At 37.0% G+C, this 27,445-nt stretch overlaps 2 protein-coding genes across 3 annotated transcripts in view; one reads left to right on the top strand and one right to left on the bottom strand.

Moving 5' to 3' along the window:
- The window catches only part of TTC29 (tetratricopeptide repeat domain 29), a 372,975-nt gene that overhangs the window by 320,105 nt on the left and 25,425 nt on the right, over positions 1 to 27,445 (bottom strand). The window lies entirely within an intron of this gene.
- EDNRA (endothelin receptor type A) overlaps positions 1 to 27,445 on the top strand; it is a 33,330-nt gene that overhangs the window by 3,737 nt on the left and 2,148 nt on the right. The window contains exons 3-7 of the mRNA XM_032186008.1: positions 12,007 to 12,134; positions 19,567 to 19,765; positions 23,728 to 23,880; positions 25,997 to 26,130; positions 26,531 to 26,639. Of these exons, the coding sequence (XP_032041899.1) occupies positions 12,007 to 12,134; positions 19,567 to 19,765; positions 23,728 to 23,880; positions 25,997 to 26,130; positions 26,531 to 26,639 (723 nt within the window). The remainder of the gene's footprint in view (positions 1 to 12,006; positions 12,135 to 19,566; positions 19,766 to 23,727; positions 23,881 to 25,996; positions 26,131 to 26,530; positions 26,640 to 27,445) is intronic.

The raw sequence follows: 27,445 nt of genomic DNA, 5'->3' as shown, positions 1-27,445 counted from the left end.
TAATTATACCACAGAACATTTTTGAAATAACAAATTTCATCTGGATCTCTCAAAGCATTAAAAGGGTTCTCAGCAATTCTGTCCCAGTTTTAATTTGCATCTTAATCAAGCAAAAACTTAAAGTAAACATAGCTTTTTCTAATGCAATATATGTTTGTCAGTGTGACAAATTTGCATGATTCCAGGACAGGTTTGAGTGAACAGAACTGAGTCCTTTTTCAATATATCTGTCTTGAAGACATTAACTTGTTTTAGAAAGTCTTCAAAGAATTTTGTAAGCTTCTATGTGTATCCTTGTGGATTATACACAAGTCCATAGCTGATAGGATATATTTTTTTATTATTTCTTTTTTTTTTTCTTTCGTAAAAAACTTAAGACATTGCTGACAGTAAATAAAACACTAAGGAGTATAATGAAAAACAAAACAAAACCAAAAAAACATTCCTCACGTTTTGGCCCTTAAAAATTCTAGAGACTTAACTTTTAATGACATACCTTTAAAACAAAGCATATTAATGCATGACTTCATAATTATTAGTGTTGTCTGGTTTCAAAACAGATTTTTAAATTAAAGAAACAGTGAACTGAAAAGAAATATTTTGTATGTATATATTACAACCATTGACATCATAACTTGACTTGCATTTTAATGCAGGCATTGACACAACAAGATTGTCATAACTTGAATTCATTAACCAATTAAAAATATATATATATGTGCATATGTCATTTGTACAGAGGCATATGGTAACATATAGTACCCGATTATGATCTTACAGTGGTATGAATTACACATAAATCTTTTAACTTTAACTGGTTTTAACATAATATGAATTTGAAATTAGGAGATAGACTGTGAATAATAACACAGGTGATTTAATGGAAATGTAAAAGTAAAATATTTTGTATTATCAAGTTGATGCGTACATTAGCCTTTGCCTGGTTTGACATTCCCCTGTGTTTTTCATAGCTGTGTGATGCCTGGTGGGACATGGGACTGGAGTTCTGCATGTTTTCATTATCCTTAGTGAATTGGACTCATAACCTGAACTACATCTCCCAAAATGCATTACTATTTCCTCCCAAGGAAATTATCCCAATGTCTTTATGAATATTTGCTAGGGTAGTGTTCTTATTCCTGGTGGAATTTCTGAAAAGAAAGTTCCCAGGAAAAATGGCCCATTTTTTATCCAAACTAAGTTTGGGAAAGAACAAGTATTCTCACCACACAGTTTTTTCTTGCTTTTCAAGAGCTCTGCTGCTTCTTCACATTGAAAGAGGACTGGAAATATGGAATTAATTTTGCCTTTATTGATTTTTTTATATTCCCTTTATTGCTTTGAAATATATATTTTTTTCCAATTAATCTTCTGACAATCCTTTGCCTTCCATAGGTTCACTGTTATATCTTATATGACAAACTGTGGTGCCAAATAGCTCTCTACAAACAAAATGACTGTAGACTATAACCAAATATCTTACTGGACTGCAGAGAAGTACTTGATAATTAAAGGCTGTGAATGAAACCACAGCCCCTTGACATCAACGTCTGTCAACTCCCACATACAAGAAGGCAGAACTGAAAGATTGTCTTTTAGTACTTTTTGACAGCTTGAACCTAAAAAATTGTTTTCTTAGAAATTATCATATATAACCACCTTGCTGTATAGAGTTACCTGCATGTATTTCGAAACAGGAAAGCATCTGTAGCATTTATAATGGAATGGTTTTACTTATGCTAAGAAATGAAGTTACTATTTGTAGCACATTTTTCATATAAACCATTCAGTAATATGTCTCCTTACATTAGAAGCTGATTTTAAAGTCTGTTAGATGGTATTCCTGTTTATATCTCAAGGGATCCTAAAATCTGTGGCATCATTTAGCTCCCCTTTTTGAGTGACAATCTGAAAGATGGCCACTGGAAATATTATAACCATTTGAAAGTGGAAGTGACAGTATTTCAAGAAAAAAAAAAAGTTTCCTTTTTATTTTAAATCTTAATTTCTTAAGTATTTTATATACTTAGTTTTGAACTATATTTTAAACATTCTTTTAGCTTTAGAATAAGGCTCATTTTGGGTTATATATTAGTATTCTATATGAATAAGTGGTGTCAAACAAAACCTTATAGATTTGATCTTCATTTTGAGGAGGACAGAACAGCTCTAAAATCAGAATCAGAGTAAAGCAAGCATTGGTCTGCATATTAAAAAAAAGAACACAATAGTATAGTATTAAGATAGCCACATCCTATACATCAAAACTTGTAATACTATGTAATTACACTGTAATATCAGAAATATGTATAATTGAAACATAAGGTAGCTTTAACTATTTTGAAATGACTCTCAGAAGAGAAGTAGTTAATGTTACTGAGATCCATATCAATTTCACAGATCTTAAAAAAGAGGAAGTTATAAGATTATAGTAATTGAAAATGTAAGGTCCCAGGAGGACTGAATCCATGATTAAGTTATGCATTTATACAATTAACAATGATGTGACATTGGGGAGAAAAAAAAATCATATAATTTATGTCAGATAAAGATATGGTCACAGGTGTTTGACATTTTTATCCTTTCTTCACTGTACAGTAGACTCAAAAATTCCCACTTACTTTCCTGAATTACTGTAATTATATGGTGGATTCCCCTTAGCAATTTGTTAAATGGATTGAGATGTTAGTAATACTCACTAGCCTTCTTTGAAGATATTCTGAATGTATTAAAGTCCCATCAGGCTTAATTACCTCTAGTATATTCACTTGTAGGATCAAATCAATATTAAAAATTGTAACAAATTGAGTTTTACAGGAAGGGTGCCAATTATAAATCCAGCCTTAATGGACTGAACAACTCGTTCTAAGACAATTTCATTTTAATCTCATTTATAACACCGAGACCCAAATAGTTTCCTCAACGTAAAACATACACATCTCAGCTATTCATGATGTGAAATAATGAAACCTTCATATCAGTAAGAATTACTTATTTTTGGTGAAAAGAAGAGTAGGAAATATAATTCTAATGTTTCATGGTGCTGTAGAGGTAGGGCTAAGGCACTGAAAGAGACAGAGGTTTCACATCTCCTTCTCCAGAATCAGGTGACAGGGCACATTATGGGAAGCTGCTGCATCACCCACATTATCCATTTGTAACAAATAGGTTAAGTTTGGACCCAATGCATGAAGGCTTCTTTAGAGGACTGCTTCCTATTAAAAAAAAAAAAAAAGTCACCTTTTTAAGGTTATACAGAGGCAGCAGCAGCAGCGTATCTGTAGCACTGCTGTCACCTTGGCTGTGCTAGAGCTCTGGCTGCTGCTATCACTGGCTAATCCCCGGCTGGAGCAACAGCAAGAACAGCTGCTCACCAGAGAAAAAAACTCTCCTGTTTCTGAAACAGAAAAAGTTTCCTGAGCTTGTAGAGCTAGAAACATTCCAGGCCCAGGCTCTCACCTTTGGAATGGCAAAGTTCAGCTTTAAAGATATTATTGGGAAGCCTTGAGCTGTCTCTGCTTCCATTTTAATGCAATTTCCAGAAAAACATTTAAATGAGTTCTTTTTATTGAAAAATGACCTACATAGGATTGATGTTAATTATATCACCTTACATCTTATTATTCTTAACTTCTTGAGTCATATTATTTTTTAAAAAATAGATGAAGCAAATTAAGTTTCTTTGAATGTGATTACCAAACTTTTCCCTAATTATTTTACCGATATAAAGTGAAAGACATCTACCAAGAATAAAAAGGTGTGAGTGTCCACTGCTCAAACAGCTCAACACAGTGGTGTTTTCAGTAGTGGCCTAAGGTGGGTTTCTTTGGTGTTCATGTTTACATTGTTACAACAGCATCTAAATCTGAGTAGTCTACCTTGAACACTATAAAGCTAAATGTAGAAATCAGCAGGCAGTAAGCAAGCATTCCCAGCCATTTGCTCTTCCATAAAGGAAGAGTTAGCTGAGGCATTTCTGGTCATGAACATTTTTCAACGCCAGAGCAAATGTGCAAATGTGCAAGTTTTAGGACCCCCCCCCCCCTTCTACATCACAATTTGGTGTATCTGATTGCCTTTACTGTCAGAATTAATAATATATACAAACAAGGTTGATAAAGAAACTCATCAGGAGTGATCATGTGGACTAATTGAGCAAGTGACAGCCACAGTAGTTACACTTCTGTGCCAAAGGAATATAAGGCCAAGCCGACAGCACACACAAAGTTAAGTCTACTTAGAAGAGAAACCCACCTTTACAAACAAAATTCATCCCCTGTGCAGTGTGTCTCTCTCAACTAAGTATAAACACTAGTAGGAAACTCTGAGGCCACCAACCTAACAGCATTCCAACTTTTTCTGAATGCTTGGCAGTGATTCCACAAAGACATGTATCAGTAGCCCGGTGTGATGCAAAAATCAATATTACTTGCTCAGAACATGAACTATGATTTGGGTGTATGTCCCCATGTAGTGACCATACATTAAAGAAATCTAGAGGTAGCACAGGTATTGATTGTCGTGTCCTGGAGGCACAAATCACCCAAAATGGAAGAGGGAAGGGGCAAGTGTTAGTATACCAGGAATCTGTTCTCTCCATTTGCAGACTACAGCTTCCTAGCAGAATGTGTATCATGCACTCCAAGGCAGGAGGTAAGGAAGGGTTTATGTTCTAGGGCTCCATTCAAGATCCACTCTGCCATTAAGTAATGGCTGTCCAGTACATAAATTGCCAACCCAGAGACTGGGGGAGAATATATATTCCTTTCAATGCACGGGCAGCTCCTCCCTCTTCTTCAGTTTCACATCTTGTGCCTGTCTTGCTGCTCTGTGGATCTGTAATACTGTACAGTACCTAGAGACTGTAGGTTTCACAGAATATTTTAGTATGCTCACTCTGGTCATTTTTCAATCAGCTGAATTCTACAGATAACAAGGAATCATTTTGACTGTGCATATCCAGGGTTTACCACTTTTGCTGTAATTTCATAGCAATACTGTCACCCTCTTTTAGCAACACAAAGAAGACAACACAGGTTGAAGAATAAGAAAAGCAATATTTTGTCCAGGGATTGAAAAAGTTCTTTTCAGCAGATCACCATGCACATAAACAGACCTTGCAGCTCATTTGCCTGAAAAAGAGCTGCACAGCTTGAAAAGTAGTCTACCTAAATGGGGGGGAAGTTAGCCATCACCACAGAACAAGAAAAAAAAATTAATCCTACTTTGTAAACAACAAAAATACCACAGGGAGATGTCAGGAATGCTTGGCTGCTAAGTAGATTTTTGTAACAAACATAAACATTTTAAAGAGAATGTAAAACTTAGGATTTATCGTTTTAGCTGTTAGTTGAGACAGAACATTCTGCTTCAAAATCAGGGCATTTGTTTCCTTACCTTTCAGGATCTCTTAAAGTATAATATATCTTCTCTTGTGTAAAAACTCTACAGTCCTTTCCCTAGCTGCCTAAGTGGGAGAAAATGACTGCCCATTTTACTCAGCAGGAAAAGATGAGCCGAAAAAGCTGTGATAGGGCAATTCAGAAGAAAAAATGTTTTTGATGGTACTCCCGCATCCCCACATAACCTTTCTTCCTTCCTTCCAGAAAACAGACAGTCAGACTTCTATCCACTCAGACAGTGGAAAGAGGACAGCTGTTGGCTGTAGCAAAACTAGGGATATATTTCCTGCAAAGAACAGCTGAAGAGATGCCACGTGCCTTCTGGAACGTGGCAGTATCATGATCCTAAGTATAAGCGAACTACTAAAGTCAGCAGAAGTCTGAACTATTGAGTCACCTTGATATACCCAGTGTTGGTCTTGTGCCCTTTTTACAGAGGCTTGCCCTGTTTGCTATCTTCCTCTACTCAATGCCCTTCCCAAAGTTGAGGCTTTTCACTCCAGCAGTGGGAAGGGAAGGAATACTTCCAGACAGGCGCTTTTCTCTCTTCTTTCACCCTTGCAGCTTTCTGTGCCAGCAAAGTGGTGGAGCAGAGCTGAGTCATGCATGTGGGGTGAGCAACAGTTTGTGGGTCCCAAGAAAGAAATGGATGAGTATTGTCCTGCAATTCAGTTCTCTTTAGGATGCAGGGTTTGCGGGAAGACGAGAAAGACTTGAAAGTATGGAGTGAATTCTTGTACTATGAGGTTTCATGGGGACAGAATGATCCTGGTTGAGTCACTGAGTCAAAATACCACAATTAAAATGCAACAAGCGGGAGACTGAACCCACCCCTCTTTCTAACTGGTCTCACAGACTGGAGACAGGAGGAATGCCTCAGTCACAATTACTGTCTTTTGTCACTTAATGCAGTCAAGTCAGTGGCACAGACTTTGGACACTTTTGTGTTCAGTCGGATTCCACCTGAATTCTGACCAAAAGAGCGGGTACCATATTTGGCCCATGCCTTGAAGCAGATGTACTTTGCAAGGACCTACATAAATGTAGATGATAACTTAAGACACAGCTGCACTTACAAAGCTCAACATCTCCCACTGGAAACTTGCCTGAAAAAACAAAACCCCATGTGATCTGACAAAGAGTAATTTCTCTTGTCTTTCATTCTGTGCTATGTTGCAAGGCAACGAAATCACCCAGGAATACACCGATTTTGTAACTCCACAGTTAGCAGGCAACGGTAACTTATGCAACTAGAAGTTATATAAACAACCAGCAGTCTGCTGGTTTGGTCTCCATCACTGCACAGGATGAACAGAATTTAGAGAATAAAGAAGGTATTTCTGTTTGTCCTGCTGAAGACAGAGTTGAAACCCTAGCTGCCAGAGTGGTGCCACTAGAATCACTGAACACCTAAAGGCCATGAAACTCAGAGATGTATCCTGGATGGGGGCAAATACTACCTGTATGAAAAAGTTTCTGGGAAGCAGAGCTTGTGTGCCAGCGCAGCAATGGTTCCAAGAAGATACAGGAAGAAGAGGAAGACTCTAGTGCACTAGCATGAGATAAGAGCAGGAAGAGGCAGGCACAATAAAACCTTTGCTTTCATCCTCAGTGCCATGTGGCAGGGAGAGATGACCTCCTAACAAGTAGCTGTTGAACCAAAGCAGTTTTCACAGAGCAGCTCAGAGACATTTCCTATCCAGCACCCAACCCAGTCCATCTATTTTGGGCTGAGCTCCAGGGTCATCATCTGCCTGTAAACACACAGTATCAGCCTAGGAATAGATAAACACTGTGGATGCATATGAGCATGTACTGGTGAATGCTCGTGTGGTTAGATTATAACATTCTCTCTTTTAGACTATATATAAATTGCTTGAGATGCACAGTGGGACTTTATCTGTGTTTTGTACATCAGCTAGAATACTAATGGGGGTTAGAAAATAGCAGTGGCAGTAGAATAAAATCAACTGAGTGACATTTAAAAATCATTGCAAAGGAATGTTCTCAGCGCTGCTGTCTTGTTTGTTTCAAGCTGCAGTCAGGGCAGAGAGGCCATATAAAGGAGCAGAGACCAGGGGATGCTCAAGGAAGCTGTAGCTTTCTAGTCACTTACTGAGGTTTTTCAAGACTGACGGTAGAACCTTGAAATTTTGGTTTCTGATTTCAGTGTAAGAATATGCTGTTGGCTACACTCTTCTCGCTCACGAATTGCACCACAGCTGAACCTTATGAAATACACATTTGCAACTACACGTGGGAAAAAGTGTATTTCCTTTGCCACGTCTTATTTTGAAACCTCAGATTTTGAGAGTGGGATTGCAAAAGCAGAATCCATTTGACCAAGTCATGGAGAACTAGGATACAAGCTAGGATAATCAGCCTGATTCCTCCTATCCCTAGGGCTTGAGAGAAAATGTAATATGCTACGATTTTATCCCCATTTTGTCTGGATGTTAAAAACATGCAAAAGCACTTGAAGAGCACAGACAGTAGTCCCAATTCTTATCTTGAGACTAAGTAAATCAGGACTAATTCAATTGAACTTCTGCGCCCACTTTTTCATACAAAATGAATATGATATTTCCCTCAGAAGTTTCTGTATCCTGCTAGGGTAGAACAGAGGGCAATGGACTTGTTTTGATGTAAAATTAGTAAAACCACAGATGGGATAAGATTTGCTGACTAAAAATATCTCCTGAAGAAAAAACTGGCACCTGATCCAAAGGGAAGTAATGAATGCATAGCTGATGTAGAATGATAATGGAGTATACCCATGGAAATGTTTGCAAAGTTAATCTTAAAAATCAAATAACTTAATCCTGATCCTAGTGATTTTGATTAAAATCAACTTGAAAAGAATGTCTGATGATTTGGTACTGATGGTACTTCAATTAGTGGAAAAGTGTAAGAAACAAAAGGAATAAAATACTTTTCATCTTAAAAAAGGAGAGCTTCCTGGGGTGCAGGGAAGATGTGTACATGCTGAAACTGTGATAAAGCTTCCCTGTGAGAAGTAATGACTAAGTGAACCTTTTTCAAGTACAACACTTTTCTTTTTGAACCTTTTCTTTTTGAGCTTTGTAGTAAGAGTTTCACAGTCAGTACAAAGTGCTTGTTCATTTCTATTGCTGAGTATATGCTACAGTCATGGTCAGTGCACATAAGTGAAGAGGTGGCTGTCTTTCTCTTGCCTCTTAGAGTGTGAGTTGTAATAGTAAATCAGTTTTGGGGCTCTGCTTGGCACAGGCAATTGGTAAAAGTCTGCTGAGGCCTCCTTCCCTTGGCAGTGCCACTTCTAATTTAGCCTTCACCCAGTGGTGCCTGCAAACTATTCCGATTTTACCCAAACCCAGACACCATATGATTACTGACTGTTGAGAATCTGAAGCTGATATTCCACATGATGAGAATAGGTTGGAGAACCACCTTGGATTCAGACTGGCCTTTCTTTCTCCAACAGCTTTTATGCAGACCCTGACATAAACTAAAGCCTCATGCAAGAGCTCTTGGCAAAAGGCAAAAATATGCCCTGAAACTTTTGTTATTATATTGCCAATCTATCCAGAAAATAATTTTGCTGGAGCTTTCAATGTATTTCATTCAGTTTATATAGATAAAATCAAAGGAATTATCCAACAGCTTGCAGGCATAATTTCATTACCTTTATTACTGAAGCTACTGACAATAGTTAAATCACCAATTCTAGTGATCCACTAACTAGCCTCTGGCACAAGAGGGATTTGCTTACATTAAATATGATTGTCCTAAACTGGAATACCATTGCAAAGATGCTTGCATTCTGTCTGCTGGGGTCTTGATGGTAAGTAAGTTTCTCGGTTCTTCTTGAAGAAGGAAAGAATTCTCAGTATGCTAGAAAACATACAGCAAGAAACAGCAACAGAACGAGAGCAAATGGAACATTTATATTGTATCACTCTCAAATAGCAAGTAGACAGATTTGGATTGATCCTATGGCTTATTTTTAGAAATCTCATTTTAGTATTCAACTAAAGAGAAAAAAATAATCAAGTAAAAATATAATGCCTAGTGGATAATGCCTTTCCTATTTAACTAGCAGTCATACATGTAAGTTTGGTTCATAGTTGACTGAAAGTTATGAATTGCTAAAATCTGTCCTGAAATACAAGTGATCAAATAACAATATGAATATGGTCCTAGAGAACCTTATACAGCATGTTGTAGATAGCAGCTTCCAGGATTTAAGGCAGTATTTGGGGAAAAAAAAAAAAAAAAAAAAGCACATGTGGTGAATGGGTATAAACAAGAGATGTGAAAATGCAAATGAGTGACTCTAAAAAGAAGTTCAATTACTAGAAACCTAGCTTTCAATGAGTATTAAATAGCTTGCTTCAGCAATAAACATCCTGTACTCTGCATCTGAATATTCTGAAAATCTCGCGCTGTGAAAAAGCAGAAAGGTAATTCCTACCTTCAGTGAGATAAAGACGTATGTGAACTTTAACAATAACATTTATATTATCAAAGGTTGTAATTAATCTTATATTTCAATTGAAGAATAATTTAAATAGTGATAAAATGTTTATTTTGAATACTACAGTCCTGAGCTAGGACCAAAAGTTGTTGTTTTTTCTAATTCTGCAGACAGAATACACCCACTTTTACTAGACAACCACTTTCCAGACCCTAAGCCTCTAATGAAAAAACTTCCTTCTGTCTGCACAGATAACTTTCAAAATGCAAACTGACTGTAAGGAAAGAAATAAGGTCTGCCCAAGCATGAAAATGGCCTGAGAACAGATCTGCAAGAAAGTGAACTCTGCAACCTACAGTCAAAATTCCTACTGATTTAATTATATTCTGAACAGTATAATCTTTGCTCAGTTTTAATTGCAAAAATGTTACAAAATATGAGATTCGTAGATTGTGTACTTTGTTTTTGAAAGAGCCCAACTAATTTTTGCATGAAGAAAGCAATGGGGTCAGTCCCTGTGCATTTCTGTAGATAAGTGTGGTTCCTTGCTCTCTGTTTTCCATTTTGTGTTTTTGCCCACGGACAGCTAGAATCTGGCACATCACACATGCTGTATTTATTGGAAATGATAGCCTTGCCACCCGTTTATCACTATCTCATGCACTGAAAAATAAAACTGTTGTGATGCTACAATCTATTTCAGTTATATAACACTGAAAAAGTTCTATATAAACCTTCCCAGGTCTGGATCTAAGTATCTTCAAAATTTCAGCAGAATTAGTTTTCAGAAGCTTTCAGAAGCTTGGGTTTGGCTTCTAATTGCTACTCAATAGTGTATCATTTGCTATTGCCCTCTAAAGCAAACAAAAACATCTATAAACTGAAAGGGTACCATCAAACTATCCTGTGTTCCAGCCTTTGTTCAGTAACACTACATATACATGTAAATCAGATGATGAATGCACACGACTAATAATGAGTTAATTATCCAATAAGATAAACTATAATTACTTTGTATTGACTTGAAAAATTGGATCCCTGCCTATCTGGGATACAACATCCTCCAAGATGTTGACAAAGTTACATGTCTAGTTCAAGAATTGGTATTTTCATTTTGAATCTAATGCTTCTTATTACATAGACACTTCAATAAAAGTTGGTAATAGCATAAGAACTGTTGGGCTATGTCACACAAACTGCTCATCATACCTCTTATTCAGTATCCTACCCCTGACAAAGGCTCAGCAGCAGAGACTTAGAGGAGAAAATTTAAAAGAGGTAGAGCAAGAGTGACCTTCTCACCAAAAGGGGAAGGATATGTCAATTTTCAAAAAACAAGGTGACTGTAAGATCTCTTTCCTGAATGGAATTAGCCAAGTTAGAGCTCAGTGTGTATGGACTTAATATTTTTTTCCAATTACATTTACTTACATTGAATATAATCTGCCATTTTAACTACCCTAAGTCATTTGTATCCTGTATTTTGTTCAACACATTAACAGTTACACCTAGAAAGATTAATATTTATGCACTATTTTTTCACAATTATTCACAGGAATCAATGTTTTCATATTTGTTTTGTTAATGCTTCCTTGGAAATACTGATCTAAACCCCAGCCGCTCATTCACATCTTTCCAAATGGATGCCTTTCTGTTGCGTGGTAGTACAGCCCACATGTATGAAGCTAGTCCTTTAGAACATAATATGGAACTAATTATGTGTGTACACTATCTTCTCCACACACTTAACAATCTGGCAGTGTCTACTGACATGGTGGTGTATTTACAATGACAAGAATCTACTTGCATGCAAGCATGGGAATTTGGCTCTGAGGTATTTCATTATGAACTATGAATTACGCTTTGAATCCTTGGTTCTGGGCCATAGTAATCGCAACCATTTATGACAGGGCTGAGTTAGATTTTCACTGTTTGGTATTGGTGGCTGAAGCACATCAATAAAAGATCCTTTAACAATGCAAGTGTAGAAGGTCAACACTTAAGTTTTCACCCTCTATGCCTCTATGTTTGAAGTACATAAATTTCGAGGTTACAATGATTGTGTCTAAGACAAGAAAGAATTGTGATTGTTACACATTTGCTAAGCTATTGTTTAAATATTCTGCTTGTTTTGTATCTTCTCTTTAGCTCCTGGCTCAGCAATGGCCTTTTGGAGATAGTGAATTTGGACAGTTTCTTTGCAAATTCCTCCCCTTTATACAGAAGGCATCAGTGGGAATCACAGTCCTTAATCTCTGTGCCCTTAGTGTGGACAGGTACAGTATATTCTACTCTTTTGATTGACACTGTTCTTTCCCTTGCAGTTGTACTAATAGTGGGAGTACTCAGTATGGTCTTCTTAGCAGACAGACTACAGTATAGATGTAACCTAAATTCTGCTTTTTGATATCCTGGCTATAACAAAGCACCACATCTGTAGCTCAAAGTATACCATGAAGCTACTAGACCTCATGCCTACTGAATTAATTTCATAGCTTTTTAAAGGTATTTAAAAGGTTTATTAAAGCATTATCTCAATTTCTCTTACGAGACTAAATTTTGTTGCGATTTGAGTCAGTATTCTTTTTTTTTTTCTTTCTTGTATGTGACATAATGTTTGCTTTGTATTTGAACAGGATCATAATCTTTAGTCATAAAAATATTTTTTTTCAACTCATTGCCTATGGACTATAATTACAGTATTCATTTTAATAACTTATACAGCTAATTGAATTTTATTGAAAAACATGCTGGAAAACGGCTTTGATAGTTTGATGTTGATAGTTTGAAAATTAATAAAACTCTGCTAAAAGTGCTCAAGAAGATATATAAACATTATGGTAGGACAACAGCTAAGATGCTTTTGAACATTATTCTTTTATGCTTTTTTTTCTTCATGAATATTAGGCAAAAGCAGATGGAGAATTCACATACTTAAAGGCTCTTTATTTTTATTGGTCTTGAATATACTTGTTCATGTTCTAGTCTAAGATTTCAGTAATTCTGATACAGAAATCGTTGATAAATAGAATGCATTATGCATATTAATATAGTGATGCAAATATAAATGAAACTTTAAAAATAATCTTGGTTTGGTTTTGTATGAAAAGTTGATGTGCAAGGTTTGCAATGGATGAGTAACTGAGATGTATCTATTCCTGAAATGATTCCTTATTGCATTGGTAACTCATTAGCTGACCTTGTTAGCTCATTAGAAACAAACAAACAAACAAATAAACACAAGTGCTCTATTTCTTTTATGAATCTATTACTATAAACAGAATTCTAATGCTCAGACTGTATCTGTCCAACATAAAACACAATCCCATGGACTACTCTAAATCCTAGATCAAACACATATGAAACTTGCAGATTGTTCACTAAGTTCTCACCAATGAGTTTCCACTAGATTTAGTGAACATATGTTACATATGTTTTCATAAATTGGAAGTAACTCAGCTGAAGCTATCTTTTTATATATGCATGCTTGTTTTTCTTTGTTTTGTGATTATTTTGTTGTTGTTGTTGTTTGTTTATAAACACTGGTTTGCTAATCTTTAAAATAACCAAATGCCATTTCCATTTGAGCATAAAACCTTGTATGGCATCATATGCAAACTACTTAATTTCCTCCTCCAAACTACATGCTTTGTCAAGGACATAGTCTTTATCACTTGGTGCTACTGTAGTAAATGACTGCAGAGAATGTGTGTTAGAAAACAGATACATAGAGCCAGACTCTGATATTGGCTAACACATATTGAATCTAAGTTACACTATCATTAAATCAAGATCTGACAACACCTTAGACAAATTAGGTCAGGCACAGGAGTGACAGGCATAATCATATTAGTAAAGAATTCTACATCAACTAAAGGATATTTTTTAATATGAAAAATGAGTACATTTTTCACAAAAACTTGTGTGCTGTCACAGCTGGACTATTTCTGGTCTACAGGATAGCTATTTTTTCCTTAAAGAATGCTCCTGAAAATGTTCTCTTTTATAGTTAGTTAGTTAGAGAGCGTATATATGGGACTGCATTCTGCAAGGTAATAATAGATGGATGCAATCAGTACAATGAATACAGAGCTCCGAAGCTTTGATAATTATTGACTCCTTAGCTCTCATTTGTAGACTACAGCCTTGCTTTAGAGCCCAATGTTTGTTTTTTCTTACAGGGACTGATCCCTGTGTTAACTACACCTTACTGTAAAACACCACTCATTACTAGTGCCCCTTGCACAAAATGGCATGCACTGACAGCGTCTTAAGGTTTAACTGTGCATTCCCAAAGGAACAATGCCCATTCACACATAGAGAGGGTTTCAAGAGGCTGAAAGAAAACACCAAACCAGCCATTCACCCTTCAGAGGAAGAACACATTTATTTCAGATGCCCCTCAGACATTTTTAAACTCTGAATCATGATCATGATGAAAGTCTGACACTTCTTCTAAACAGTCCCTGACTGTGACTAAGAGGAAGGATGTTTTCCTTCCTGAGCTTTTACTTTTCCTTATGTCTCAGACATAACAGTTTTGATGAAGAGATGGTTTTTAAAAGTGCCGATCTCATTTCATAGGTATACACTCTCTTCTTGACCCTTCTGAATACCAAATTTCACAGGACAGTCATTTCAGGTTAGGTGCTTCCATCTGGACCAACTTCCAGTAAATGTATAAAACATCCAGGTTATAGCAGTAAAGCAAAGCAGTAAGAGCTTTATTATATTAACTGTTATTATATTATTAATGGCTCTTATTTTTAATGTATTTACTTTCAATTATCAATTTATTATATTGCTGTCAACACACTGCCAGCTGGCTTTAGAATGAAGAACTGCAGTGATCTGATCTCTCACAGCAAAGAGGAATAGATTGGTACCAGTAACAGTATAGGAACTGTTCTGCTGCTAACCTTGGCAGTGACTGCTTCTCATGTGCTTGACATTTTATAAAGGGCTTTCCATTTTATAAAGGGCTGGTGGTACTTGCAGAACAGAAGTATGTTATACTAGTAGGTCACTTGAACAACTAATTTTAATGTGGTCAAAAGGAACAGGGAGGCAAAACCACCTACTCTGTAAAACAGCAGCAGGCATAGGGGAGGCACAGGCGTTCCCTGTGCAACGTGCTCTAAGTGACCCCGCTGGAGCAGTGGGATTGAACTTGGTGATCTCCAGACGTCCCTCCCAACCTCAACCATTCTGGGATTCTGTGACTCATAGTCCACACACAAGCTATAAGCCAAGGTTTAATTTTCATACACTCCTTGACTTCATTTCATAAGGCGAACAGTACATTTTCTTTTTTAATTGTAACTAGATACCACTATGGTAAAGTCCATCCAAATTGTTCCAAAAACTAATCTAGGCCACAGCAAAAACCTCAAGGCTACAGCATTAATGTGACCAATACTGAAAGGCTAATTAGAGTTCTGGAATTATTCCTTACCAAAGAATGATGAAATCATGGAGAGGGTGTTGAAAAGCATCAGAAATGATTCAATGACCTTAGAGATCTCAGCAAGTTGCTTCTCAAAAATAATGGTGAAAAAGCCACTTAAACATTACATCCAAGTGCTGAAACACAGATGATGTATCAGATATCCTTTAGGTCTTAGTTTTGCAAAGAAAATGTAATATTAACCCACTGATCAAAGTTGCACCCAGATTCCGAATGAAAATAAGGTACACATGTTTAACAATGAGGGTAATTAACTACTACAAGACATCACCAGGGAAAGGTGAAGGTGTGCTGTTTTTTATGTTCTCAAATCAATACAAGATATCCTTGTGGAAGACATGCTTTGAACCAGTTATAACTAGATAGGAGTGTACTATTTAATTTTATGTATGTATACTTTATGATGTAATGATCCCTTGTCCTCAAATACTCTGCATACTTAAATACAAGTAGTAAGAGGGACTGCAGGGTCCATAAAAAGAAAGTTGGAATAAATAGCTAAGAATGAGAGAAAAGGGAAGAGGAGAAAACACAGAGGAGAGAGCAATTGAAGGGTACAGTATACTAAAGTTGACAGCACATACACGAGCAATAGAAAGAGGAAAAAAACGGGGGGGGGGAGAAGAAAGAGAGCCACAGCACTAAATAGGGAGAGGGAAATGATTTGGAAAAGAGCTGAATGTTTTAGAAAAGATTGGAGAGAAAAAGAAAACAAACAGAAACGGCAAATGAAAAGATAAAACATGCACATATACACAGATTTTAGGCTGAGGAATTAAATGTAATGTGTGATGCATCTATATTATTTCAGTTCCCTGGCAGCCATCCTATATTTTTTAAGTGTGAGGGAAATAAACCCTGCAGTATTTCCCATTCATAATTATGGGAGGTTTGTGGCTAGACAAAGATCCTATATATTACATAATTCACAGAACACCCACTTGAAAAATTTTACTACCACTATTTTTCAAATCACTCTTAGAGCAGTGAGTAGAGACAAAGTAATTGCGGGCTAATATGTATTCAGGAAATTTTGATCTAATTAGTGAACTTCCTATCCTTTAGGTGAAACCATTCATAATATTTTTCAGACAGTAATTCTGCATCTGATGGTTATTTAAAATGTTAACTGAAAAAAAAAAATTGCCAATAAAATATATATAGAATCCAAATCCTTGCTGCTGTGCACACTGACCTTCTGTACAAAGCAGACATAACTTGAAGAGAAACAGGTATAAAAAAATGCAAGAATTCACAGTTTCTAACCCATTTGTTGTCATTTAGATAGTTACACAGGTAACGCAACAAAAATTTATGTCTTACTTGAGAAATGTGTAGTCTATAGTCTCCTGTTTAAGGACATCCTGCAGTCAAGGATGATGAGGTAGTACCCTGCACATTGTGCAGCTGATTTTATTGATTGTAAAAGTTCCAGTTAGTAAACTTCCAATTGATTGTTATATTTCCAAAGTTCACCTGGTACAAATATCTGAGTATTTGTGTGAATATTCCTAGGAATATTGCATGTAGTAATTAAATCTAAAATCTGATATTTGGTAAAATGAAATATGAGAGGATCACAAAACATTCAAAATTAAATCTGAATTTTAATACGAATAATTGTGTGGGAAGATCTGATGTTGAGCATTACTTTCCCAATTATTTCAACATAGGTTGTTTCAGTGCTCTCAGAATTCCATTCTCATAGGCCTCCTCCCCACAAGTGAACTCTTGACTCCATCCTTTCTGAGATCCTTTGAAGATAAGGATACCTTCAGAAGATGCTTTCGTTTTTAATCTGCAAGTCCAAAATGTAATGCTTTGCTTTAGTACTTTCAAAATCTTTATACATACATTTCTGTTAAAATGGTGTACCAAGGACCTATCTCTAGTACACCCATGACTATGCAGTGTATGATACTGCTTTTTTATCACGAGATGTCAAAGCAAAGGTTTCTAGTTAGTTTGCTGCAAGCATGGTGGCATACAAGGCTCTGACACCTTCCACTGTTGTTCTTTGATAACGCCTTCTGAAGTTTGTGTGAAGGGCTTAAGGCCTGATTTTGCATTCCTGCATCTTCCTTCTTCTAACATCGAGGCTACAGGGTATTTAGTTCATGTGTTCCACCCTGTTAATATGAATGAGCACACTTCCAAACAAAAAAAGGGGGCGTGATAGAGGGAATCAGAAGAAGTGCTACGTGTGAATCCTTAATCTCAAATTAGTGTTTTGTTTAGAGGAGGGGTGTGGTTGCCTTTAAATAACTAATTTTTACAGACATCTGTAGCCTAGGTCCTACATCCCTTGGCAGTTTTTTCCCACCAGAAGCTCTTCATTCCTTCCATCTCAGAAATACAAACTTGAACCCTTCCCAGTACATTCAAAATAATTGTAATCCAGAGTTCTCAACTACTCTTTTCCTTAAACCCTTGTTACCCCTGAGCCTTTGAGCCCATGCCAAAACTCTGACTTCCTCCAATCATAAGCCATCCCACTCTCATCCTTCCACACCCTAATCCTCCAAATGAAAACTCTGTGATCTAAATTCCCCTGTTCTCTCTTTCCCCTGCCAAATCTCGCCCATCCCTGCCACTGAGAGCCTATGTACTTGCAAATTGTACACTCCTGGTCTGCTGAGGGCACCTTCTTTTCCCACACCCTTCACCTTCCTTGTGCCTGCTGGCATGCTCTGTTGTTAGTTGCTGTCATCTGTTAAAATCACCACTTCATTTGCTTTTCTTTGAAAAGCTTAACCTTGGCTCCTGCCTTGGAAAGGTGTTAAGGATAGACGTAGCAGCTGCATGAATCCAAATGTGTCTGCCAGGACTCATGCAGCAGAAAATGAGGGCATGTCAAAAGAATACTTGCCATAGTCAGGACAGTAAAATGCCACAGCTCCATACAATTTTTAACTGCTTCAGTAACTTCTTACTCTCACCTTTATAAAACAGAAGAACAACTCTTCTTGACTTTTTTCTCTTCAACTAAAGAAGACTATTTCATCCGTGCATGCCATGATAAGCCCGTATAGCACTGTGGTTCCAAATGGGAAGGTGCTATTCTTTTGTGGAAGTAAAATAAACAGTTTAGAAACTGTTATATCACCAATGACCGAAAGCTCTCCAGCATGCATTTCAGATTAGTACAAGAACACAATAATGTTCATTCTTTCCATAATTTTAGATAGCATTGTCTTTGCTAAATTGTTGGAAATGCTAAGTATCTTATTTACTACAGCTATTGCTAGATAACAGTTCCGTCTACTAATGAATTTTCTATTTACAGACTGGTATTACTCTGTATTACATGCCCATCTGTCTTCTTCCAATAATTTTTGAACCTATTGAGCAGACTTGACAGAGAGGTTAAGGTCTGAAAGCTAATAAACTCCTACAAGTTCCTTGAAAACTGGCAGACAAGTCGAGGAGAAAGACCCTCTCAGTTCCCTGACTGGGGGAAAGGCTGTGGCCTGTAACAAGAATCCTCCAACACGGGAGAGACAGAGAAAGTAAAGAAAGGAAGAGAAAAAGGGAGACGTGCTATAAATGTTTGGACTGTATTTGAAACTTTTTTGAGTTCTTACCTTTTATCAGGGATTTGAGCTATCAGATGCATACATATAGAGAAATAGGTTTCAGCAATTCCACTTTTTCAAAGAAACTTGGTATTTGAGAGATAAAGTTATGGGAAAAATGCTTTGCTTTTGGTATGTGCACACCTCTTAGCCATGCACTTCAGCTTCTCATCAGAAAGGTGATGTAAAGGCTGGGATCACTGCCAGACAGTCCTAACTAGCACTCAGCTGTATTCTAAAGCCAATACAGGATATACCTCATAGAAACAGTACTTTCACCATTAGCATAAATAAAAGAAATGCATTTTCATTTGATGAAAAATATTTTCACAGTATTTCATTGCATGCCAGCTGACAACTCCACTTCAGATAGCACTGCAGTTACAGCTGAGGTAGCTGTGCCAGATCTCTTAGAATGGCTAGTGTGTTAGAAAGATTTTTCTTCTGCTGTTATATCATCTGATCTAGATGATCACCCCTTGATGTGCGCTGCTGTGTCCTAGGTGGCTTGACAGCTGGCAGAGCCCCTGGAACAGGCAGGAAAAACAAGCAACATGAGTCTAAGATGTCAGCTTTGGGATTTTCCTTCGTATATAAAACTGGAGCAAGATGTTTGAATTTAAGGAAGAAGTTGGAAGATTGGACACTAATGCCTTTCTCTTTCAGGTATAGAGCAGTTGCCTCCTGGAGCCGTGTTCAGGGCATTGGAATCCCTATGATCACCGCTATTGAAATTTTCTCCATTTGGCTTCTGTCTTTTATACTGGCTATTCCAGAAGCCATTGGTTTTACTGTGGTACATTTCAAATACAAGGATGAAAGTTATGTTACCTGCATGCTCAATCCTACAAATAATTTTATGTTGGTAAGTAACATCCTTTCTTCTCTTTTTGGAATCCACATCATATAACTTAGACACTTAAGATACTGGATTATAATATGCTTTATTTATCCATTAAAGTGCAAATAGCATTCTAATGTGTATTGATGCAAAAAAGGTCCTTCATGCACAGTTACCAGCCTCTGCTTTCATCTAGAGATCCTAAATGTGACTTTACATTTCCATTTATTCCCTACTGAGGATTCTTAATACAGAAATTTGCAATTTGGGCCCGACTAAAGTACAGCCAAGAGATGTCAGTGTAGCCAGAGCCTTGGGAGGTATTGTGTTTCTAGGTATAACACCCTGAAGCCTGTAACTGTCAGAAAACGTGTTTTACCGTGATGAGTCATTGGTTTGTGTGCAGTAGCCAGGTCCTTTGGCAGATAAATAATAGGGTGGGGCCATGCTCTAACATAGCTTTTCCTATTCTAAATGCAGTTACAAAATCAGAGGATAATCCCTTCATTTATTAGAAATCATGGCTACAAATCTGACAGACTCACATCTCTAACTTAGGTAGCTTAGGCACTGTTAGCTGTCATCAAGACACAGCAACTCAGGAGCAAGAGATGTGCCCGAGTACAAACCAGACTTCTTTGGCACGCTTCATAGCACTCGTCCTCTGTGCTACTAAACCTTAACAGTGGCAAATACCCACATTAGATTGTTCAAAGCAAGTCAGGTGAGTAGTCACTACAGAGTTAACATATCTTTACTCCATAGAGGGATGGTGATTATTTTCTTGGCTTTCCATTGCGAAAATGGGAAAGTGATATATTACTGTTTTTTTTTATGAACCCAAAGAAGGGCCAGTAACCATTCACCAATTAATAATAATCATCATCAAAAAAAAAAAAAAAAAAAAAAATTTTCATTCTGTTTTGTCTCTGAGGATGCAGATAATGCAAGGTCTTCAGTCTTGAGGGAAAATCCACCCAGAGTTTCTGGGTCTTTTTCTGACCAAGATTTTTTAATACCAGAGTGTAAGCTTCTCTATTTTTGAATGTCTGATCTTGAGTTAGATCCCAAGCTTGGGATCCCACATGGCCTGGGTTAGAATTGAGAAGGGTGAGGCAAATGAAGTTAGGAAATTTAGAAAATAAAAAGTACGTATGAATTGTGTTTTTCAGTGGAATATCTCCAATTTTGGTTGGGTTAGACTGCAGGGATGGCAGAAAGAGTCAGAGAAAAGAGCAAGAGAAAACAAAAGCAATACCATAACAAAAATAATTAATGTGGGTGAAGAGGGAGTGGAATTGCCCAGGATTTATGGTATCTCTGTTTCTAAACTCTACAGGCAGTATGGCTGTAGATGCTATGGTTTAAAGAAAATGATTTATTAAATGCACACTGCAGTAAATGTAGGCCTTTCCATTTTGTAGTGGTTTTTCTCCACAGATGTGCCTGGACAATCTTCACTTCTTCTCTCCCTGAGAAAAAGAATGCTTTTCTCATCATGCTTCTCAAAAACACTACAGTTCAGGTCTTCCACAGGCATGTTAACTTTAATGATTATCGTTCTGTTTTTAATGTAGTCAAGAGAATAGCTTGGTTCATTTTGTTTACTAGCAGAAATTAGTATTGTTTATTTGCTCAGAATAATTCAACAGCTCCAAATTTCACCATGACAATTTGATTTTCAGTGAAATAAATCAACATTTAGGTCCAAACTGAGAATAAGTGTTGGACACATCAGTCAAAAAAAATGTTGTGTTTCAATGCATCACAAGGGAGTACAAATATGACATTAAAATGGAAATACCATTTTAACCTTAACTATAATATTCACTACCACAAACATCACAATAAGTGATTACTAAACTGTGGGAAGTACTTATGATTAACTTTTATTTTTAATAGGGGAATTTATTCAATTTTAAAGCTGTCTTTGAAAGACTTGAAAGGTTCATGCTAGACCATGATTCCCTAGAGGCTGAGCGCACTAGAAAACTTGTTTAAAATGCACATTTCCTGTAGAAAACCAGTTCCATGTGGGCTTTCAAGACAAACAAAAGAATGTCTACTTCTCTTAAATCAACCCAGTCATGTGCTTTGATGCAAGCTTTGAGAAAGCCAGATTCCATAATTAATCATTTACAGACATTTTTGTGTAGGTTTTGTATTTTCACGAAGCCAGGTCATCAGTCAGGGTTGTGACACAGGACTATGGGTGTGTTCTTGACTGCCATGCAATGCTCACGAAAGCTGGTAGCCTGCTAGGAGAGAAAGCTTGCCTTGCAAATGTAGCATGGATTCACACAGTATACATTTTGCTGTGCTGCCCAACCGACATGCTTCTAGTCTGACCAGAGGAATTTGCCACAGAAAAGATAATTGCTACATGTATTTGTAATACTTTTCTCTGCAGGAGCAGTGGTAATTAGATTTCCCCTCAGTACAAACTCTTAAAATATGAGGCGTTTTGTTTTCTGGTTTTCTGCTGGCAGAAGCTCAGGTTCTGAGGGGAGTGAGGGGAGGGGAAATTCGGCCCCAAAGGAGAGAGCAACTATGCAGCTGACTCTATCCCCTCCTCACCCAGGGATGAAGCTAAAATGAGGAGGAGGAAACAAGCTAAAGAACACAGTTCAAGATGTCCTGTGGGGTGGGGTTGTGGCCTAGATACCAGTAGCATACTCTAAATTAGCAAGCTCTGTAAGCAGCTAGCTCTGTTGGGATGGAGGAAGAAAAATCAAAAACATTCCCTTTTTCTCAGTAAATCAACTCCCTAGTGTAAGTAAAGCAGATTAAAAATGAATGTTATTAAATACAGTCTATTACATTGCATTTGTTTCCTTTATCTTTTAAAGTTTAGAACTGTTCAGCTTTAAATGTAAACAAGATGTCAAGAGTTTGACTTCTTCAGACAGGATCCCTAATAATCCTCAGTTATTAGCATTTTGACATTTGGTGTGGGAACTGTGATGTTACTAGAGCACATCCGCTAGGAATAAACAAGCTAGGGAAAAGATTATGAGAAAGAAGGTTCCCTATTACACATATCCATCTCAGTGACTAACAATGTAGAGACAGGAAGTCTTTAAAATGTCATATTTCAGTACATGGTTTTGGCTTAGCATGAAGTTTAAAAACTAAGATTTAATATTTTCTCCAGTCTGAAAATGCAACCATCTACAAAAAAAAAAAAAAAAAAAAAAAAAAAAAAAAGAGGAATTTTAAATGTTTTGTCAAATGTAGAATTTCCCATAATACATAAATGTATTAACTACAACTTGAACTACAACTTATATTTAAAACTACACAGCAACACACTGCTACTCTATAATTCCCTCAATGTCCTGTCACAGAAGTCAAATAGCATGAAAGGCAGGCAAAGAGTTAAAAGTAACCGTACTGCTGGAAGCCACCAGCCCTAAGCGTTGCATATATCAGACGAACACTTATGAAGTGGCCCCTATCTGCCCTGCACATAAGCAAACCAACTACCAATCTTCTCACTGATAACAAAAGGTGATTAAACTTACAAGACATTTTGAATTTTCCTTTTTTGGAATTGGGGCAGAAGCCACAGAGGTAAATGGCATTTCCTGAGACAGGCTTTTAGTGAGATTTGTTGTCTCATACTGACAGTGTCTACATTTTGGCATGTTCTTTTCACGTAAGCTGAACTCCAGTTTTCTTGAGTAAGTGTAAATGTTCAGAAAACACAACCAAAGGAAATTAATTCCAACCCAGGACAGATTGCAGCAAGGGTACAGTCAGGTTGTTAGTAAGGTAAAATTAAGGTTTACACTGCCACAGTTCCCATTTTGATGTTGGTCCAAAATAGATGCGAATTATAAGGAAGTTTACGTAATTTGGAACTGTTTGCCAATAGACAGATACCAGGATACAAACTGTCACACCTTCTATTTCCCATACCTTGCTGTGGTACTTTCCATTGAATTGTATGAAAATACCTTCTCTTTTCTTTCTCTTATCCACAGTTTTACAAAGATGCAAAGGATTGGTGGCTGTTTGGTTTCTATTTCTGCATGCCACTGGCATGTACTGCCATCTTTTATACGCTAATGACTTGTGAAATGTTAAACAGAAGGAACAGCAACTTGAGAATCGCTCTCAGTGAACACCTTAAGCAGGTAAATATTAGGGACAGCAATGTTTGAAAATACTGTTCTTCTGTCTTTGGCTTAGCATAGAAATGTTTCAAAGTATATCTGAATACATTAAATTACAGAAGTAGGACTTGAGGATATAGGTTATTTTTGATAAGGTATTCAGTCAAACCTGCAACGTAAGACTATATCATAGTATAAAGAGACACTGAAGACAGCACACTCAAGAAACTAATGGTTTTCTTTCTTTCTGTTCTTCAGTGTGATGGCTGTGCTCCCCTGTTCTTTAACCTTAAATTACTACTGGCTAAATGCTTTGAAATTTAACTACAAAGATTTGAAAAAAAAAATAAATCTTGACTTTTTATTCACTCCATACATCCCCCCTCCTTTGACACACATTGATATGTATCTTTAGGTTCATATAAAAAGCCATTGTAGAATAACTTGGTTTAGAAAAGAGGTGAGATTTGTTTCAGGCTTATTGCACTGCTGCAGCTACCACTCCTGTAGCTTTCCTGCTTTCAAAAGAGCAATAGGAGACTAGTACAAACAAATAATCATAAAGTCACTCACAGAACTGTCAGATCTCACTTTGATGTTTTTGCAGTGCTGTCTGATGTTTCATTCCTAACTGAAATTTTAAAAACAATCTGTAGCTTTTTCTCTGCAGTTAGTCAGACAACAGGCTATAATGTTAACGTCAGCCCCGCAAATTCCACATTCACAGACGTGAATCCCTAAACCAGTCCTCTGCAGCTGAGTGAGTTCTCAGAGATTCCTCCTCTGCTGGCACACTTCAGAGCAAGGCAGACCAGAGGATCCTCCCCTCATGCACAAACCTTCCACTTTGTTCCCTCAGCAGGCCCCAAGGCCAGTAGCACAGCCTGTCCCTAGGGCCACACACAGGCTACTCCACCCATCCGAACTGGAATGGTATGTGCAGGGGAATCATCCCTCCAGCCTTCCCATCCTGATGTGCTGTGCCAGCAAGCTGCATGGACTAGCTGCTGGAGGATGAGTTTATGCCACAATTTACAAATGCTTCTCCTTTTAATGATCACATTTTGCCTTTCTTCCTTCCCTCCTACAGTCCTGTCCACATTAATTTCTAGTTATGATCCTTCTATTTTGATAAAAGCTATTATAAGAAAAAAGAAACAGTAATAGTCATATTCAACACCTACCAAGACTTATTCTAATCACACATTTCACTCTAAGTTTTTTAACGAGGGCCTTGAAATCCTTGCTATTGTTATGTGAAGGTGGCAGATCCAGAAGTGTTATTCTTACCTCTACATACATTTCTCTTTATCAAATGCATGCCTACAAAACACAGTTATACATTGTCCAAAATCCTACATAACTTCTGTAAATCTCCAGAGTCATGTCAAATGTCCATTAAATTTAAATCATTTCCTAACTACTAAGCATTATAAGATTAAGCTGTAACACAGACATTTCTAAAATGTTGCTCAAAGAATGACTACTTAAAAATATCAAGATTACATAGCAAGGATAACATAGAACAAAAAATACTTTGTGCAGTATCCCTTTATGTAACGAGAGGCATACTGAATGTAAAATAATATATCACAATTTGGCATCCCGACTGTGGTACATGGTTCAATGTGGTTCAAGTACTCAATGTGGTACACGACCCGGGTACATGGTTCAATGGATCTGCTATTGCCAAATGATTTAGGTGCTTTGGATTTACAAATTGCCCTATGTCAAAGATTAGGTGAAAGTGGTTTATCAAACACATGTGATCTGAGTTCCCCTCATACACGAAAAAATTTCCTTGCAGAGTATGTATATTTCTAAAGAAAGAGGTTTATCTGAGGGACTGCTAGAAAACTCATCCAGTATAGAGGAATAAGAAGGGCTGGAAAGGTTCAGGGATGTCCAGCAGTGGTTGTTGCTTGGCTAACAACTATGATGTCCTGGCAATGAGCAGTGTGCAAGTCCAAAAAAAAAAAAAAGTTCAGGGACATCGGATGGTCTGGAAGCTGCACTTTGGGAATCCTTGCATGCATTATCTAGATTACTTATCTTTGCTGCCAACATCGCTCCAGTACAATCAACTACCAATATGAACCACGCACTCAGTCATAGTTATTTTTACTTCTTTTTCCAGCGTCGAGAAGTTGCAAAGACAGTTTTCTGTTTAGTAGTGATTTTTGCTCTTTGCTGGTTCCCTCTTCATTTGAGCCGAATTTTGAAGAAAATGGTATACAATGAAAGAGACCCCGGCAGATGTGAACTGCTCAGGTACTCCATTTTCTATATCAATCAGTTGTTTATACTGAAAAAATATATCACATACTTGGGAGATTGTGTGAGAAATGTCATTGTGCATGCAATGTGCTGCATGTGGCGTTAGAAGAGCAAATATGTCATTTTATGATTTTTCAACTACATCTGTTTTCAGGGGGATCAGTTTTAATGGGGTAACATAATTACAACATGTTGCCCATTGCCATTGTAATCACTTTCCTCTGGGTTTTGTGAACTGAGAGGTCGTTATTGACATGGCATGGTAAAATATTAGATTCAACAAGAGAGATGAGAATTAGTTTCTTTGACAGGAGAGACTGCAACCACAAATAGCATTGATGCTTCTACATTATATGAAGAGTTTAAAAGTTTTGCTTTCTTTTTTGTTGCTTAGTTTCTTGCTGCCATTGGATTATATCAGCATCAACCTGGCAACCATGAACTCTTGTATAAACCCAATTGCTCTGTATTTTGTGAGCAAGAAGTTCAAAAACTGCTTTCAGGTAAGATCTTGATAATATATAATGTCCAGTTGATGAATAGTATTAAACCACTTAGTTATCTATTTTTTTTGAGCTGGGAGGAGAGGCATGCAAAGGAATGAATGATTATAAGTTGCCTAGTTTACCAGCTAACAGGTCACATAGCGCACATACCAAATTGAAAGTGAAAACTATCCACTTTGTCTGAAATGCTAAACAGGTAAATAAGTTTGACATAGTCCTCATATGTAAACTATCGCTGAGAGAGACACACTCTTCTAAGTACTATTTATCAGCACATGACATGTGCATGAAATTGGTTGATAATGTATTCACCACTCTGGATGAAGATAAAGGACATATACATAGGACACAAAATCTGCCAGCAGTTCAACAATTCCATTCTTACAAAAATTTTCAGTCTTCAATACCAAAGCAGGCATCTGAGTTGACTTTGGCAACTGAATAAGCATTACAGCTTTTACCTGCATTTTTCTAGTTCCTATGTATGAAAACATATTTTAATGTTAAAATATCTTCCTTGTCGCACTGTGCTTCTGCAAGTCCTCATTCACCTAACAAAGGCTATACAGGCAGGAAGAAAATGAGAACAAACAGTGTTAAAGAAAGTGGCAAGATGGAAAAGGAAGACTGAAATAGCTTTATCTGAAGGAAAAAAGAAAAAAAAACAAAAAAAAAACAAACAAACAAACAAAAAAAAAAAAAAAAAAAAAAAAAAAAAAAAAAAAAAAAAAAAAACAGAAGACAGAACAGTACCACAAAACTTTCAGGCTGCAAGGCTGCAAACAGGTGATGCAAGCTACTGA

Source organism: Aythya fuligula, chromosome 4 (assembly GCF_009819795.1).
Source record: "Aythya fuligula isolate bAytFul2 chromosome 4, bAytFul2.pri, whole genome shotgun sequence".
Lineage (NCBI taxonomy): Eukaryota > Metazoa > Chordata > Aves > Anseriformes > Anatidae > Aythya > Aythya fuligula.
Note: the sequence above shows the minus strand (reverse complement) of the source record. Positions and strands in the feature narration are given on the sequence as shown.